Genomic DNA, 19,795 nt, shown 5'->3' with positions numbered 1-19,795 from the left:
CATACCTTTACATACCTTTACATTTCTGATTGCAGAAGGGGAAACATGTATTTCTTTTTATTAGTCCAGTTAATGTTTCTATAACTGTTGTGTTCTTTATGTAATGATATTTCTTTACTTGCTTGACACTTAATAAATTGTTGAGTTTCTTGCTAAATTTGCTGCTTGTTTTATTCAATTAAATTTTTCTTGTTTTCTAATTACTTTTTCTCAAAAACATTTACTGACATTTTAACTTATAGGCATGTTCCAAAGATTATTGAATTACTTTTATCAATAGGAAGATCTGTGAACTTCTGCCCTATAGTGGGTGATTTAAGGCTGGCACACAACAGGCAGATAGATAGATAGATAGATAGATAGATAGATAGATAGATAGATAGATAGATAGATAGATAGATAGATAGATAGATAGATAGATAGATAGATAGATAGATAGATAGATAGAGAGAGAGAGAGAGAGAGAGAGAGAGAGAGAGAGAGAGAGAGAGAGAGAGAGACCCAAACCTGTTATGCATTACAAAGCCTCTGTTCATAAAGCAAACTCCATGAACATTTTTCCTGGGTTAAGTGGAAGATCCCCTGCTATAGAGTACTGACCTCAACTCTATTGAACACCTTTAGGATGAATTGGAACACTGACTACACCACAGGCCCCTTTTACCAGATCTACATCACTACCTGACTTTACCGAAACCTGTTATGTCTGTTAACACCTCTTGTGTCTAAATGAGCACAAATCTCCACAAGCACACTCCAAAATCTAGTGGAACATCTTTCCAGAAGAGTGGAGGAAGTTTTAAAACCAAATTGGGACTAAAAATGGAATACAATGCTCAAAAAGCACATACCATACTTATGACCAGGTATCCGCAAACTAATATAGTGTATGTCTCTATATAATGTGTGTATACATACATACATACAGACATACAGACATACATACATACATACATACATACATACATACATATATAGGGAAATATTTATGTGTATTTATATTCAGTGAGCTCTTACTTAGGTCTCTGGGAAGGTCCAGGTACACTCTAGGAAATACGCCCTCTCCCCTTATTATAATGCTTTCTGTCTTAACGTCTTCCACCTGTAGTTGGACCATCTTCGTAAAAACCTCTGGAATTCCAGGAAGGTAACACACAGAGGCTCTCATTTCCTCATTTCCCTTTATGAAACCCTTCAAACAAGATATGAAAAAGCAGAGAAGGAGGTATATATTTTTTTGTAGTTTCAATCATAATATACCATACATTGCAAAATGTAAGGACAAATTAAATATATTTAAAGTATAGCACTCTGATACAGTATGTTAAATATTTGAAATTATTTGCATGTACATGGTCCAAATCTAAAAATTAGTTTATAAGAATCTAATTAATTATACAGTAATTTTGTATTTGTTTTTGGTAATGATTTAATTAATTGTTTATTATTTCATGAGTGATGCTAGAATTCCAGGGAAGTACAGTTACTATATGTGGTAGAATATGGTGTCCAATCTTATCCATAATAGCCACATACGTTTGACTGATTTAAACAGCTGGAATCGAGTGTGGGTCATGCTTGGCTCGAATTAAAACCTCAACTGGGCCTCTTGTAGATAAGATTGAACACCCCTTTGGTAGAACATCATTTGATATATACATTGTCATAATCTCACCATGCTGGGAATAACAAGCGGTTGTCCAGGTAAGATGTCTTTAGTAAAAACATCCTGATCTGCCTGCAACTTAAAGCTAAAGCCAGCCTTCCCTGTGTTTCTTACAATGATCTCTGCTTCTGCCACACGGTCAAACATCTAAGAAAAAAATTAAAAGACCTTGACTGACTTATCACATATAGTATTACAAATGACTTGCATGTTATAAAGGATATCTGTAGTACCTGAGGACCAAAGTTGATCTCAGGTGTATCCAATGTATAGGTGACCTGAGAAGACTCTCCTTTTAGAGTAACCTCATATGTTGGGCCTCCCTCCACCAGGCACACGGCTTGCATTTGAACACTGGCATCATGTTTACCCATGAATGAGACTACCACTGGCTCACTCTCACCAGGCTGCAGAACTCCAGAATTTAGTGAAAGTTCAAATATCTGTGAGACAAGAAACAAGATGAAGAGAGAAGAAATACAGAAGCAGACAGTAAACAGCATCTGGGTATGGTAACACAAATTATTATAATACAGTCTAACAAATATACAGTACTCTAGAGTATTCAGTTGTTGCATTTGGTCTTCAGAACAATTAATATATAATTGTAATTAAACCCATTTAAATGTGTGGCTCTGTCAGACATATAGTATAATTGTATTTTACAATTACTGATGCAGAAAAAAATGTGCCATACTTGTAAAAGGGGTTGGATTAAAATAAACAAGGGTGGTAAATCCAACCTGATTTATTCCTCTTGTTCCCATAAAAAAAAATACAGTATATAAAAAAATAGAAGCCAAAAAGAAAATCAAGAATTTATATTAATCTGCTAGTTCTTATTCATTATAACTTTTTTTCAGTAACAACTCATTCACTGGGACTTGCATAGCACATAACCAGTTTTAAAAATGTGTTAGTGGTTTAAGAGTTTTCTGTCACAGGAAAGTTTTCAGGACAAATAATTTTGTGTTTCTTGGCAACAAGCTGCATTTATTTCTCTTATTAAGTTCAAATTAATGTGAGGAATAGTTTAGAGTAGCTGTCATGTAAGTAATAACCAGGACTAATTTTTCTTACAGGCTTTTTCACATGACTAATTGTTCAATTTCACTTCATTAAACCAACAAAGATAAATATAAAAAATACATGTCATTCTTCAATAAAATGTTGGATGTGCAGTGTGCTGCATTACATCATACTGTCATGTAACAGAACACCCTCATAGTTGGGTTTAACAGCTTACATTTAATGGGGCTAATAAACATAACACATCTCGACCCAGGACCATGGGTTTTGTTATAATACCAGATCGTGAGAGATAGTAAAGTAATTTTGGACCTAAACTTGGATAACAAACAATACTTTGTCAGCAAATTTCAGATTTACACCCAATGTTGTGCCACTCCATTCATGTTAGACACAATAAATTCTGGCCAATGAAAAATAAACACACACACACACACACACACACACACACACATACACACACACACACACACACACACACACACACACACACACACACACACACACACACACACACACACACACACACACAAAGATGCACTCAATGATGCACTCAATGCACAAGCATTGTACCATTATGTAATGTTTGGAATGCAACAAAATACCAAAAATAGAAAAAATATATAAAACTAATACAACATACATTCACTCTACTTGGTGTCGCTCGATCTTCCAGGCTGGTTGTGCTGTATATCCCACCTGGTCCAAGAACGTTCAGCTCAGTTGTTGACATCTTTTTTTTTGAGTCTCTTCTCGTTTTAGTACCAAAATCTGTGTTTATTATCTTACTGACCCCTTTTTCTTCTTGCTGAGGTTTAGAGATCCTATGATAAAACATATAAAACAAAAAGCATTTAATGACTAATCAATATGCATCAAAGTCCCATGATCAACCAGAATGAAACTGCCACACCTTCTGGTCCTTCCAATGGATTACAAGGTAAAACAAAGAGAAATTAATAAAGTCAGTCATTAAAGAATAAAGGCTTATTAAGAGAATTAGGGTCATTTATCAAATGTGTCCATAAGCATCCTTACAAAAAAGTAGATATTTCAAAGGCGAATAAAAATTTGCATTAAATTGCATTAGTGCTGTGTCATTCATGAATAAAATGCCCCAGCATGACTACTGCTCATTGAATATGTGGTCATGTGTTTGTAGTGCTTAATTTCTCATTTTCCAGTGATTTAAATAGGTTTAAGAAAATGCAGTGCAGTGTTGCAATTTTGTTACATAAAAGTTACCAATTTGGCCACTTGCCATTTCCGATCTTCAAGCTAGCTCTCCCATATTACACACATGCTATACAATTATTATTACAAATAACAAATGGAATTCTGAATGATGAGTGAAGTTAGCAATCTCAGACAAAATTCATATTTATCAACAAAGTTTCCCTCACATGGCAGGCAGTAAGTAGAAGAGAAGTTTGGGGCAAACATTCAGATTTTCATATTTTGATGTGACAGTCCTGCTACTGTCAAAAAGAACAGTTCTATGCTTTCTGTGAGGAAGCAACAGGGGGCAGTGTTGTGTATGGAATTAAGCTCATAAACACCCTCCCCTGTCATGTCGGGTAGAATGTCTTTAAAATAAATAATCCTTTTTAATACTCTTTTTTTAGAGCAATTATCCATGACACATTGTCCTTACATTTCGCAAAATATAAATGTAAACATTTACCACTGTCTTTTCCCACTGCACTTGTTTTGGTGCCAACTTATTCTAATCTCAGGGAATGTCTGTGTACACAGCAAATATTTCAATTAAACAGAGCTCCTCGTGGCTATCATTTCCTCTACATGGTCCCATTGAGAGTATATTCCTGTTTCACAACCAATGCTAGTAAGACAGAGACCAGATAAACCGTAGCCCAAACCAGGATAAAAAGTGATTACTAGAAATAAATGATTGATTGAATGATTGAAGGAAGGAAGGAAGGAAGGAAGGAAGGAAGGAAGGAAGGAAGAAAGGAAGGAAGGAAAAAAGAAAACTTTAGGCAAAGAATTCATTATTTATGTAATTATTCATTATTTACATATTTATTATGATATCTAATTAACCCTGCAATGTTTGTATATATATATATATATATATATATATATATATATATATATATATATATATATATATATATATATATATATATTGTAAATGAATGAAAGTGGAAAATGCCCAGCACCCAATGTTCTTGCAAATGTGGCCTTACTTTGCTTTACAAGTTTCATTGCTGGCTACTTGCACCCCCTTGAAAAAAGAAAGAATTGACAGTTCCCAAAACTTTTTGTTGCGTTTGTTGTTCAATTTCAGTCTCTTATGAAAAACAAACAAGTCCTAGTGGGCACCACATTTCTCCTTTGTGAGTACAACCACATTATTCCTAGCCTTTTCTTTACTTTCAGCACAGTGAAAGTAAAACTATCAAACTTCTTATCAGCCATAGATAATGAGTATTAGATAATGAATGAAGGTAGCTAACTCAGAAAAAATCCAAATTTATCAGCACAGGGTCCCTTACATGGCAGGCAGAGACAAACACCTCAGTAAAACGCTACCTACCACTGCTTTAATTACCAGTAGGCTTTTAATTAGCAGGTAGGACAATGCACACTGAACGTTTGCCAGTATTGACAGGAAAGGTCAGGCCATTATTAGATGGCTTTGCTGATGGGTGGCTGAGGAGAGGAGGGAGAGTGATTAATTTTCGCTAGCAAGCAATCTAGTCCCTGCATGCTATTGATTTGTTCAAGATGGGACATGGCAGCTGCTGAAGTACAATTTAAAAACTATAAAAACTGTAGTCCATGCAACCTGGAGCTGCCCTCCTATTGACAGCTGAGATTTAACACAGCACATTGTGCTCTGCATGCTGCTATGGGCAGCCACTGTGTATAAGTGTGTGCAGGAGTAATGACTCTGCAGAGCTCTGTAGGTCATTTACACATTTCCATTAGTTGCTTTGCAAGTAACATCTAAAGCCAAGTTTACTTTCCAACATTGAAGAAACGTTTGAACAGTGATTACAGACTCTTCTTTCAAAGGAAAATCATGGTAATCAATGAACACAAGTACAGCTGAACATGAGCAGAAAGAAGGCTGCTGACAGCTTCATTCTCAGATAAGCCATCAAAAGCTTATTCATCCATGACAGTTTATTCAATCTTTACTAATGATCCGTGAGGCTTGACTGAAGCTGATTCTGGCTCTTATCAAAAGGGATAAACATTTTCTCATAGGGATATGATCCCTGCCAACGAATTGCTCAACACTGCACTGAGATTCATTCTTGGCAACAAGCAAGGGTCATGAAGAATATAGTCCTCTGGTTATAATGAGAAATTAATGCATGCTGTCCAGACTGAAGTCCGATTTCATGTGCTTCGGTAAAATAGGTATGGTGAGCTACAATGAGAACTGTCAGTGAATAGGCAATTAAATATATTTTTAGCAAAAATAAACAATACAGTAAAAATACTATTATGTTTAGACTATTGGAGAATATCAGAGAAACAAGTCCTAAATGTCCAGTGTCATAGATGCGTTATGATTTTGTCACAGTGTTTGCACTGGATATGCTGTATGTACATACTAATCCACCTCGTATCACACACACCACAGAATCCTTATATAAGGGACATAGCAACTGGTATACATTTCACAAGACAGTAGATAAAGACTATAATACAAGCTCTAAAACCATGAATAATACAATAAAACTTGTAGATTTTATGGATGGAGTAGCAGCTAGGCTTCCTTTCTGGTGACTGTGTTTCCTAGGAAGGATGGTTAAGGCCAAACAGTACAAATTATTAAGTATAATCTTAAGGACACACATGAGCATAAGGTCAGACCAATGCTAATGTGGCTAACTTTCATAGACCAGTGAACACCAGAGTCTAATTTACATAATGCTGTCTTGCATAATGCAAACTCTAATAGATTTCAATCTTTATGAACATGAACAGTGTTTTCTCGTCCAGGAAAATTCTATATTATGAACGTTTTGGCTTACTGCTAATTTGAGTTTTTTCCTGAACTTAAGTAACATTAGTAGATTTTACTGAACTATAATTTCATAACAATAAAAGATGTCTCTTACCAGATAGGATAAATCTGTTGTTGGTCCTTTGCTAATTCCCATTTGTAGTAGACGGGGAATGGACTGGGGTTGGTCATAATAAACCTCTCTTGGACCTCTCTGCCGTTGGGGACACAGCCAAAGTCCAACTCTTGGCTAGAAAGGTGCAGGTTGGGAAAGTGTACCTCTCCTCGTAGAGCCACAGTGTCCCGTTGAGGATGCTCACTGTAGCTCACCTCCAGCACTTCCTCAGCCACGTAGCTTACTAAATCCAGATTGTACGAAGGGTCAAAGCGCACCCACAGATCTGCTTTAGCATCATTACCCATCACCAGACTCTTTGTACACAAACACAGAAGACACAAGATTGACAGTGAGATTAATTAATGCCTACATTGATGCTTAAAAAATAATTTATTACTCATAGAATGCAATTACACGTGATAAATATGCCTAAAAACTGATAGGTTAAGATCATGTACAATTATTTAAAAAAATTAAAAGATATTACTTTGCTGTTGTGTTCTATCAAAAAGCAGGTTCTTTCAGTATGCCCTTAGAATTTTATCTTACTGCCTAATTAAAAGGGGGGGGACAACTCCTATACTTTTGGAATGAGACTTTACACTTCACACTTCCTGTGTATCACAACACATTCTGCAACATTAAGTATAGTTAATTCATATAAATAACTATACAATTAAATATAATTAATACATGGACTATACTATACTATACTATACTATACTATACTATACTATACTATACTATACTATACTATACTATACTATTAGAGTTATCTTGATTGATAATCTGAATTGGAGCCCAAATCTGTTTAACCATGAGAACACACCTGTGCATAAAACAATTTTAAAAAATACATGGTTTACCAAAGTTGTTGTGCAAGAAGTTGAGTGGCCTGAGGTCAGAGCCCTGACCTCACACCACTGATCACTTTTTGATGAATTGGAATGCTGACTGTGCACCAGGTCTCCTTCCCTGACATTAGTCTTTGACCTCACTAATACTCTTGTTGCAGAGCATGGGCACAATTCCCCAAAGCCACACTCCAAAAACTAGTGGAGCTCCTTCCGCGAATATTGAACGCTTTATACTAGCAAATAAAATGTTAAAATAACAGTGTGCATTTGTATGTACTGTAGTATACTAAAATGGATATATGTATAATAAATAGTATGTATATTGTATAATGCACTTGGTTACAATTGTAATTGTGAGTTCTGTAAAATAAATCTAGATAAAGGTTTGCAAGATCACATAATAGCCAAGGATTATAATGCACCAGCTTCATAATTTTGTGATGTTTAGTGGTGAATGTAATTATGTTTAAATATTTAAAATTTTCTAGTACAATGAAATGTATATATCAAAGCTAATAACTCAATAAACTAAGTAAGCTTTTTAACCTTGATAGTCATGTGTCTCATTTACATTTTGGGTGCTCAATACAGGTGCATGCAATGCTATTCTTTTCTAATAATATCCCACCCCTTTCACTCACTAATCTTCTGCCAAACCCTTCCTGAAAGTTGGCATCCCTGCCAAAAAACACTTTTTGAAGAGATGTACCTTTGAGGAAGTGAATGAGTCATCACTGGTACAGTCAGAGAGTCCAAAAGGCTCAGGCAGGGTGAGCTCCAGAGAGAGCGGCAATTTAGAGACATTCTTCAGATAGAGCCTCTCATACAGGGGCACGAGGGACATGCATGGAACCTGGAAAGTATAGAACAAATTCATCAAACTCTAAAAACACACAAAAACAATGTGGACCACAACCACCCTGTGGAGTGTATGATTGTGAAAAAGACCGTTGTAGGTCTATACAAATTATATATGAAACAAATATAATGAGCCACTTCCTTAGTAGCAGTAATCACTGAGAATATATAAATTAAGAAGTCTGTTTTAATCTGTTTATCTTTTTCCATTATTATAAGCTATATTTCTGCAAAATATGATACATATTACCTATTGTAATAATTTTTTAATTGTATCTAACATTATATTATACAATGGCATAAAATGATTCTTATATACAGTAAATATTTTGTCAAAATAAAATAAAAAAAAACTTCTACACATGCCATACAGAGCCAAGATACAACAGAACATAATCTAACTTGACTATACGTAATCACATGAAATATTTACATATGATTAATGACAACTAGCATTTCCTCAGTGATTTTCCCCTAAGTACACAGAATCTAATAATTTGTTACTCATGGATGACTGCCCACAGTAATAATATTTTCTAGACTGCTACTAGTTCTGTAAGATCAGTGGCAATTTGTAGAAACCAAATTCATTTTTCTTTTTTCATCTAATTCAGTATGTGAGCTCTTCTGCCGTCTCTTCCACCTCTCCTTCTCATTAATTGCTTAAGTCTTTCAGGCCCTTGTGTGGGAACTGTCTGTAAATCTAGCATGAGCTGTCAACACATAGACATATGGGACTGAACCAGATAAAAGAATGCTCTCAAACCAACTTAGCATTTTAAGTTCTGAAAATGCTGCCTGGCAATGGAACTTGAAAGCAGTTGTCAGAATATCATGAAGATCTATGAAAACCACTAAAGCTGAAGCTCACAGTGTTTGTGTGTGTTTGTGTGTGTGTGTGTGTGTGTGTGTGTGTGTGTGTGTGTGTGTGTGTGTGTGTGTTTGTGTGTGTGTGTGTGTGTGTGTGTGTGTATGTGATAATAAAAGCAATATATAGCAGACAGAAAATCTGTTTCATTATAATGATGATTCCTCCTGAGCTTACAGTGAGTATTCTTTAGCTGTTTTTAACTACAGGAGCAGTAGTTATACTGTATGCCGTATGATCAGCCTGTTTTCTACACTATAGCATACCAAAGTCACCTAACAATTTACACCAAGTTATATTTTATTAAATAAACATTTTTTTAGTTTTGTGCAAAGAAAATGCACAGTCCCCAGTGTCAGCCATTTATGTTTAATGAATTAAACTGTAATTCTACTCTAAAGTAATTTCTCCACATTGAACTGACCTTAATATTGATTTATTGATCGAAAAAAAAATTGACTGCAGCACTTTCATGTCCATTATCTTCTCTACGGACTAAGCAAAACAACAAACAATTCAATGCAGAGGAAGAGGTAATTGCCATAATACAAGCATGTGGAAGAGACTGATGCCCTCACAGTATAATAAGAATAAACAAGAATAAATAAATAAAAAAGCTTTACCGCAACTGGATTCCAAACATGACATGCAACATAAATAATGCTCTCACACAATACAGAGTTATGCCTAGTGCCAAATGTGGCCTTATTTGTATGACAGAATGGCCGTATAATGAAGAGCATCCAATTACAGAGTGTTAAAGCAAAAAGTTATTTATGAGCACACAGGTTTCAGCCAGTAAGACACAAAATCTTAAGACACACAAACCTTTTCTACATAGAAGTTGATCTGCTGAGGGGAGATATTCAAGACCGGGGCAATGAATTGACATGTGATATCTGCCGTCATGATGTGCTCCTTCAGATTCTGATTCTCCAAGAAGGCATGGCATACCAGCCTTTCTCTTACCACCTACACACACACACACACACACACACACACACACACACACACACACACACACACACACACACACACACACACACACACACACACACACACACACACACACACAAAAACTCTTTTAAACTTCACATATTCAAAGCCTAAGCTGTGAGAATATGTGCCCCTTATTCATATTCACCTTATTCATATTCTTAGACAAGCCTGGCAGTACTGATCTGAAATACGGCCATGCTCTGTCAGGACTGAGCCTCAGCATACTGATATATGCCGTAAGCGGAATGGGTTTATCTCTGTGCTTCACCCACCCTCCTTTGTCACTGCCTATTCAATCAGTAGAGGCTCCAGGCAAAAGTGCCTGAGAAAGCAGGCAATACATTGCTTGGTGCAGCTTGGTGCATTTCTAACATTATTTTAGTGCGTATTCTATGTATCAGGAAATGCAATAAATGTTAATTGCTTTGGAGATATATTGTCAAACATTGTGGACAGATTACCAAAATATTTATGTGTTTTTTTTAAACATCCAATACCCACATTTAGTTCCCATTGCTGTTATAATAAACTCCAATCTTATGGGAAGATAATCCACTACATTTTGGCGTGTGGATGTGAACATTCCAATTTATCCCAAAGGGGTTTAATATAGTTTATGCTATAGGTCATTGCACCATAGCAGGCCACCCATGAGCCTCCACTCCAACCCATGTAAACTATATCTTTATGCTTACATGTTTACATATGAAAATTTATTAATATTTACATTTAATAACTAGAGCATCGTTCATCGATTATAATTTTAGGCTTTACCTGTACAATTCAGCCAAGTAAAAGAAATGTTTACCTTTGGTGTATCACTAGAAGCCTCCAGCAGCATGTCAGCTGACTGACCTGGACCAAGCTCCAACCATACGGGTGTCAGAGAGAAAACAGGTTCAGCCAAAGTCGAAGGTGCCACTGGACTTTTGAATTTGTCTTCCCTAGAGATAGTGAGTGTTTTGTGTTTTGTGATTAGTGTGCCCCTGTGTCGGAAGTGGGGAAAGCCTTCAGTGGTCCAGAGAAGCTTGTGTAACCGTTGACCTTTATTAATTATCCTAAAGTGATACTGACATGGACCAGAGCTGTAGAGTAGAAACAAAAAGGTTTTAATTCCAGTTAAATTTTTAGATTTATATAAGAATAAAGTAAATAAATACTATAAAATTATAGCTAAAAAATGACATGCCAGAAAATAAACACTGAAAAAATACAAATATATATTGCATTTAACACCATACCTAAAGTGGGTTCCAAGGTCCAAATGGGGAGCAAAGGGCCGGTCAGTGACGATGGTGGTGCCCTTTCCTGTGGCCCACAAGGGTATTGTGTGGGTTTGGCTGTCACGGATGACCAGCTGCAATTTGTCTTGAAAGGGCAGAGTATCATCTAGATGGGCCACTACTGTCATTTGTAGTTGCCCCTCTGGCGGGATCTCCCCTTCTGCTGGCTCCACCCGCCACAGAGAGTTACTCTTAGCCTGATATGAAACAAATGTGTGTTAAAATGACATAGAATTTACTTTTATGCTTTATTAACTTGTATGAATAGCTCTGGCTTAATTTTGAAGTGCTAAAGCCTATGTAGGGCACTTCAAATTATGACTCTGGCAGGCATTTGTGGGGTTGTTCCAAGTTAGACAACATACTTCTATAGATCTGATGGATTATATGACACTAAATGTGCAAATAATAAAAATACTGCAAATAGACTTTTTTGGTTTTATGTTTCCATCACCACCCACCTATTTGTATTTGTTTGAGTGAAAAAAATTTACAAATAATATTGGCATGTTTCAAATGGCTGTTCATACATGTGTATTTGTGTATTCTCTTGACAGAGTCCATTAATCTAAGGAAGCTCTTAGGAGAATGGATGCAAGGAGCAAAAGAGGACAGCATGAGAAGGAAGAGGAAATTTTGTAGACAGACAGTTAATCTATCAAGTTGTAGACAGAGGGCTAATCTATCAGATTGAGAACGGGCGCAGGCAATCAGTGTTCTGCTTCTGTTATACAAGTTTTGGGACCCCGGCACCTAGAGTGAAGGATTTTGACAGAACATAACTTAACAGGCCAGATGCTTCATGTTTATTTTTTATTTTGATCCCTGCAGATTTTCACCTTTTTTTTTTTTTTTTTTTTTTTTTTTACACAGCACCCTCCATCTTCATCCTCAAAGCAGTTTTATCTATCTGAAAGGCAGATTAAAATCAATTCCCATAATGTGCAATGCTGAGTGACATCTCTTGGATAAGGTTTTAATTGGGAATTTCAAAGTAAGAGAGAAGGGCTTTGTGGGTGTTATGCTGATTAGTAGTGTATTATTTATCTTTTTGTGCATGGCTCATGCAGATACTTGTATTCATCACATCCCACCTACATCGCTTGTTTCATTCAACTATTGTGAAATAGAAAGCTAGCTAGACCAAATCCAGTGACAGAGCTTCTACTTATCTCAATCGCATGCTGTGATGTGGAAGTACACAAACTTAATTAAATATTTAGTGACAAACTTTTTTTGGTTCAAATTCCTTCCCAGTGTAATAGATACTGTATGAATGCAGAAGCAAACTTTTGATTTAGATCTTATTGATTTTGCAATGTTAATAACCACATGAATTGATTTTCATTTAACAATTCAATATAACAGGTAAACCATTTGACTTTGTTCAATGAAGTTTCTAGTTGTGTAAGCTTTTTTTTTTTTTTTTAATGGGTTAATAGTAATCATAGTGTACATTCCTAAAGATTTGTCATAATGTGGCAGGACTATTAAGCGTAGCTTAAGCGTAAATGCAATAAACAGTTAGAGAGTATCACTGCACTGGTTGACTAAAAAGGTAATATTTCGTGTTTTGCTTACAATAATAACAAAATGGCGTAAAGTTGAAGATTGGCAGGTGCATAGCAAAACTGTCAGAAAATGTATCATGTAAAAATAGGTGAAATTAATTACGACTTTATTATAGAATACTAGAATTAGAATTGTGCAATTTTATTATCCAGCAGCAACTCTTCCAAGTTTCTTAAAGTTGCTGTGCTTAAGCCAGAATTTTACAAACTGCTTAAAAGGCACCAATTTACAGTCTGTTTGCTCTCCAGTATCACATTGGCACTTGTCTCTGCCAATGAGGAGGACGAATGGAGGGCATTGAAACTCAGAACCAGAGCCTTCACCCTGGGCAACAGTGTGAATCAAACTGTGGGCAAAGTAATAAATGTTCTTGCAAGTCATTGAGTCTAGTTTTACAGCCTCAAGCCTGTTGTCAACTCCTTAGTACTCAGAACAAAAAGGAATGGAGCCTGTAGTGCAACACAGTCAGTGATACAAACAGCTACAGAGAGTGCCCTTGGAGCAGGGAAAAATGGCATGCACACTATTCTCTGCAATGAATATGGCACTCAGCAGAGGAGACAAATCATTTCAGCCATGTGAGAATACAGAGGAATCATCAGGGAGTCATAGATCACTATGACTACTATCCCTGACTACTATCAGTCAGAGAGACAGAGAGAGAAAGAGAACGAGAGCGAGATTAGAGAGAAAAAGAAAGAAGAGAGAAAGGTAGTCAATAGGGGACTGAATCAAAAATGCGATGACGTTCCCTTGATAGAAGAATCCAAGCGAACAGCAAGAGGTTTGATATTTCAATAATGCATGCATTAGCAATGTTTAACACCATTGATTGCTTTGAAACTCATCCCACTGGAGAGGTTTGAAATGGAAATGAATCTCCTAACACTTACATTGCAGCAGTATAAAGGATCATTATAAGCACTTGATTCTGATATTACAAAAATAAAAATACATTGTGATTCGAGCTGAAAAATACTTTATTCTCCTGCTTTACATGTCGTGAGCCCTGAGATGGGGGAGCTGGGGTAACTTTCAGAATGACAAAAAGTCTACAACCAAGGACACGTGAGGTTGCCTGTATGCACATGCTTGCAAATCTTCTAAAACAGGGAAAATCTGATCTCAGGGACGATTCTTTCATTCTCTCATCAACAAGGCATTTCTGCCCAGCAAACTGCCACTCCAAACTGTTTTTTTATATATATATTTTTTTTTTTTGCTTATAGTGAACTCTAGTGATTGTTAGGTCAGCAGGTATTGAAATACTCAAATCAGCCCATCTTGCACTAATGACCATATCACTGTCAGAGTCACAATTTGTTCTGCTCTGAACATTTACTGAAGCTCTTGCCCAGTAACTGCATACTTTTATGCATTGTACAGCGGACACAATTCCAATAAGCACGGATATAGGTGTTCATATTAAAGTCACCAGCAAGTTTACATGAACTACCCTTTATATAAAAAAAAAATAGACACAGTTGGTTAGACTTTATCCTAAGGTTTATGTAGACCTGTTGTTTGGCAATTGAACCCCCAAAATCAATAACATTTTTGTAGGGGAACCTACAATAAGGATATGATAGCATGGCCTGAAAAAACTGTTCGATATAAAAGAAAAGAGCAACAATCAATGTGCAGTTGGTGAGAGCCAATTAACTACAAAGCCAACAAATCACTTAGCCAATCACCCAAATGATTGTATGCTTGATTAAGCTAAGAAATGATTAAGAGTGAATTTTAACTAGCTGTGGGCGAAAGAAAGAAAACAGACTAGTATAAAAAGAAAGAATACCTGTAACTTCTTGTTACACTTTGACTATGATTTAAATTGTGCTAAACCTACCATTTGTGCGAAGAACCGGGCAGGGATGGGGGACTGGTTGAACAACTGCAACGTCCTTGGGATATCAGTGAGCACTGGGATGTTGCCAAAGTGTAGCTCAGTGGCAGAGAGGGAAACAGCTGGACCCTTGCCAATGCAGCACAAAAGCAACTTCTGTGGGAGACAGAGAAGAACAGGAGGAGCAAGATGTCATAGTAAAAAAATTACAGCTGATTCAATATGATTACTGAAAGAGTTAAATACAGTGAGCATGAAACCAGACACTGATCAAGTCACTTTGCCTGTATCTTTGTCCAATACTTGTATTCACACATATACATGTATGCTCACCATCAAATCCTTTTGTCCTAAAATTGCAATGATAGCAGTGAGCTGCAATTTGCCCACGGTTTTAGCCTGGAGAACCAGAGGAATCTGCTCAGTACTGTATGGCTGGATCACTCCTCGTGCATGAGTAGTAGAGTACAGTAGAGGTGGATTATCCTCATACTCCTGCATATACACAGACACAGTGTTTGTTTACATGCTGGTCAAAGTGACATATTATATAAGCAGAAATATCCAATTCAGCCTCTTTAATTGTGCGGTGCTTTGATAAAAAGAGCTTTAATCCTTCTCTTGGTTATGTTTATATGATTTCCTATACTTTTCACAAGATAATGGATTCTAGTCATTTTACCTGGGATAGGAGGCCATAGCAGGCAGGAAGGTTTGTGTCATTAATCAGCCTGATTGGCTGCTCATATGGATAACCTATGAAGCAGTCGTGGAACTGAAGCATAGATCTCTCCAGGTGCACTTCAGGAACAACACAGCTGTAAAGAGAGTTGTCATCAAATAAATAACCTTTATATACATACATTTTGAAAAAAAAAAATAAAGTGACTAGCATGTGTACACATAAATGTCATACTTAGCCTTAATTGGGAGAGCTAAAACCTCTTCCCCAACTCCATCCACATCCACCACCAATGCCAGACTGTATTGCTGCACTGTATTGGAACACAAGGTCACCTGCAACACACACAGTCATAGTTATATTTACAGTACATATTATGTTACTCTTTTTCACACTACTGACCTCCAGATGTACCCAATGGGGAAAAAACATCAGTAAGCAGTATCAAGGATACTGAATTTGTTTGAATGTCATTTTTAAAATTATTGGAACTAGTCAAAAATCCAGAATTGTTTTTAAATACAGCTGTTCTTTTCTGCGTCATTCTACCACTAACCACACTAGAAGTAAACCACAGAAATACACTGGTCACTTTAGAGTTCTTTAGTTAGCATCTCCTAGTCTAGGGCAGCTGACATTAAGAGGTAAATATTAATCCTAGAATAAAGTTGAGAATATAGTATATTAACCAACTTTGATAGATTTTGTTATAATAGAAAATTGATGTACAGTATGTGTAGAACAAGTTTCGTGATCAGTGTTGCCAGATGTGTGTGACATTAGCAGCCCAATCAACAAGCAGTGACATTTCTTACATTTTGCATTAAAATATTGTCATAAGAATAATGTCCTAAGAATTAATGACATAATAATTGTGAGGATAAGTAAAATATCATGAATATTTAAACAAAAGTATTATAAGGAAAAAAATTACATAATTTGAATAATGAATGAATGAATGAATGAACAAACAAACAAACAAAAAAACAAAAAAACAGTCAATATACAGTACATCTGGGAACTGAGGAGACCAGCTGATAATATTTTGGAAGAGGAATGCAGTCCCTTTCGTGTCTGATACACGCAGATTTCACAGATTGGCATACCTCTTTCCATCTTTAATTCTGAGAGACTTTGACTCTCCAAGATACTCTTTTTATGCCTAATCCTATTACTGATCTGCTGCAAAGTAACCTAATTAGTTGTTCTCCCGCTGTTTCTTTTTAATAATGCTTACTTTTTCAGCCTTTTGTTTAACCTTTTCCAACTTTTTTGAGACATGTTACAGCAAATTAAAATCCTGATTAATTTCCTGATTTTTACATTTGATATGTTTTCTATGTTCTATTGTGAATAATAACTGGGTTTATAAAATTTGCAAATCATTGCATTTTGTTTTTTATTTGCAGGAACATTTTTCCAAACATTTTTGGAATTGGGGTTATGATTTACACCTGTTTTTTGGCCAAAAAACATGAATGAATAAATAACGAGGAACATAATTAAGAATCTCCCATATCACCACATATATTCCTAGACTTCTCATAGGTGGCAATTTTAAATAAAATGTATAAGAGCATGCAGATATTTTGCATGTTACCTCATACATGGTGCACTTAGACCCATATGCCATTTTTTCACCCAAGGACGCAAGGCCTAGCTGCTGATCCCTTAAACAGACCTTTCTGAACCACCAGGCTTCATTTACACAGTTCACACAGTTGACAGAACAATTAAAGAATAAGACAAGGACATTTTGCATACTGACAGAAGACATCCCAATCTAAGAACAGTCCACAGACACCCAGACAAAGCCAGCAGATTAGTCCTTTAAAAGTATATGACAGCTACTGCTGATGGAAAAGGACCACTGGCTGACAGGTACACATAGTAAAAGAAGCTGGGGATGAAGGTGATGGGGCGAGAGGTAAGAGAGCTATTTGAGCTTTTTTTGTCTGTTCATTCACTTTTTGTTTTAAACGGCAAACCTTTAGATATTTTGCCGCTGTCTTAAGATGATTAGGGATTAGAGGGTTGTTCTTTTGTTAATACATTTTACATTTTGAGACCTGCTTCTTCAATCTTGAAGGCAAAAGATTTGAAAAAAAAAAATTTAAATTAGGTTTTTTTTATCTCTTAGGAGAGTATATTGTTAAAAAGGCCAGACAAGACAGTCTAGCTGAAGAGATTCAAGCTAACCTTTGCATAGTGAAATAAATTCTAATTTGTCTCAAATATGCAGTGGGAGCATGCACTGAAGGGTCAAAAAGCAACACGTCATAAAGCAACACGTCCTACCTTGATGTGCATTTGGCTCTGAGCCCGGACGGTGCCTGAACTGGGTGTCACTCTGAATTCTCGGGACCTCTCAGATGCCCTGTCTTCAAGCTTCCAGTCATTCCTGTCCAGCTCTGTTACCTGTTCTGTACTGGTCACACTGTCCCTCCTCATTCCATCTCCGGGGATCCGCAGGTGAAAGCTCATTGGTACCAATGAGGTATTGGTAAGTAAGCAGGTCAATGTGTGACGAAAACCTTTTGGGGTCAATGCAAAAAGCAGCGATAATAAACAGGAAGTGGTCCTAAAGTTTTTGGTAAGCAGGTGATTTACGGATATTTTGAATACAAAGTTCATTTACCGAAGGACACCTCTCCAAAGTTGAGCTCAGGAATATCAAAATGAAACGTTGGGCCCATTACACACCCCCTGCAACAAATAGCAAAGAGCTTTGAAACTTAATCCAGTGAAAAACATGAGGAATTTATTGCATTAATTCATTATTTGATTATAATTTAATAACCAACAGGCAACATAAAAACTGAGAGAAAGATAGATTATGACAAAAAGAACAAAATAAATTGATCCATTTGTAAGATGACAGTAAAGAGTGGTGCTCTTATAATTTCTACTAAATTATACTTTCATAATTTTCAACAGTAATTAATCTTTATCTGAAAGAAGTGGCAAAAGTGACAAATGAACTATAGACCTTTCACCAAATATAGGTGAAACTATTGTGCATTTCTTTTATCAGCTTAACAAAAGGCTAGAACATACATTACAGTGCAAGCAAGTGTTTAAAATAGTATGTGGTGTGGCATGTCCAAAACCAGCAGAACAATGGAAAAAATCAGACAAACAATAAGACATCTACCTGAATGTGAGGATGAGAGGCTGGGGATTCCCCAAAACAGTGAAATAAAATTCCTCTGAAAAGGTGCCCAGTTTGTCAGAGGAGAAGTGGACCTCCAGAGCATGGCAGGCCCCAGGAGGCACAACGCCCTCAGGAGGAATGAAGGAAAAGCACAAACCCATAGCTGTAGTTGGAGGCATGAGTCTATACGGAGCATCGATAAGTCCCTTATTGCCCACAAGCACCTTGGGTAAAGGTAAAAGCAGAGCACAGAATTACAATCTGTTGCTAATAGTGTTGGTTGAAAAAGCACAGTGAGCCAAGCAGAATGCCTGCTATCCATCATCATGCTTGCTAACCCCCTGGATGTCTAATAGTTATTGCTTAGTGTTGTGATTAGATTAAAATAAAATAAAAAATTTGATTTAAACATTTTATATACTTGTGCCATTTTCAAACATAAATAAACTTTCAAAATATATATGTTTTTACCCTAAATAGCAGCAATATGTGGTTTCCTACATTGATTATCTTTTTTTTTTTTTTTTTTTACTGTTCTAAAGATTTACATGGCTTCACTTTAATTAAAAAGTAAAATCAACTTAGGGGCATCTGTCTATTGCTAGTGATGACTTTAATAAGGACAATAGTGTAGTTATTCATACCTCATAGCTGTGCTTGGAGCCAATAAAAACATTGCCAATGTCCAGTAGATCAAAGTTAAACTGCAGTTTGGGTCCTATACCTTCTCCCTTTATACGCAGTGGCAAACGAGATTCTCTGCCTGCATAAGAGCATTTGTTAAACATCATTGGCTTTATTTGCTGGAGCAATGCAGTGGATTAGCAAAAAAAAATAGATAACACATTGCAGTATGTATTTGTTCAACTACATCTTAC

At 36.3% G+C, this 19,795-nt stretch overlaps 1 protein-coding gene across 1 annotated transcript in view; it reads right to left on the bottom strand.

The window, feature by feature from the left end:
* hydin (HYDIN axonemal central pair apparatus protein) overlaps nt 1-19,795 on the bottom strand; it is a 67,106-nt gene that overhangs the window by 30,328 nt on the left and 16,983 nt on the right. The window contains exons 11-27 of the mRNA XM_083552559.1: nt 19,562-19,680; nt 18,918-19,141; nt 18,402-18,469; nt 18,062-18,297; nt 15,998-16,098; nt 15,764-15,899; nt 15,415-15,576; nt 15,085-15,237; nt 11,622-11,860; nt 11,189-11,465; nt 10,210-10,353; nt 8,365-8,508; nt 6,796-7,112; nt 3,339-3,519; nt 1,900-2,109; nt 1,676-1,813; nt 1,018-1,192 (exon numbers count right to left, since the gene is read on the bottom strand). Of these exons, the coding sequence (XP_083408685.1) occupies nt 1,018-1,192; nt 1,676-1,813; nt 1,900-2,109; nt 3,339-3,519; nt 6,796-7,112; nt 8,365-8,508; nt 10,210-10,353; nt 11,189-11,465; nt 11,622-11,860; nt 15,085-15,237; nt 15,415-15,576; nt 15,764-15,899; nt 15,998-16,098; nt 18,062-18,297; nt 18,402-18,469; nt 18,918-19,141; nt 19,562-19,680 (3,024 nt within the window). The remainder of the gene's footprint in view (nt 1-1,017; nt 1,193-1,675; nt 1,814-1,899; nt 2,110-3,338; nt 3,520-6,795; nt 7,113-8,364; nt 8,509-10,209; nt 10,354-11,188; nt 11,466-11,621; nt 11,861-15,084; nt 15,238-15,414; nt 15,577-15,763; nt 15,900-15,997; nt 16,099-18,061; nt 18,298-18,401; nt 18,470-18,917; nt 19,142-19,561; nt 19,681-19,795) is intronic.

The sequence above is a fragment of the Silurus aristotelis genome (assembly GCF_946808225.1).
Source record: "Silurus aristotelis genome assembly, chromosome: 10".
NCBI classification, from domain to species: domain Eukaryota; kingdom Metazoa; phylum Chordata; class Actinopteri; order Siluriformes; family Siluridae; genus Silurus; species Silurus aristotelis.
This window is presented reverse-complemented; position numbering and strand designations above follow the sequence as displayed.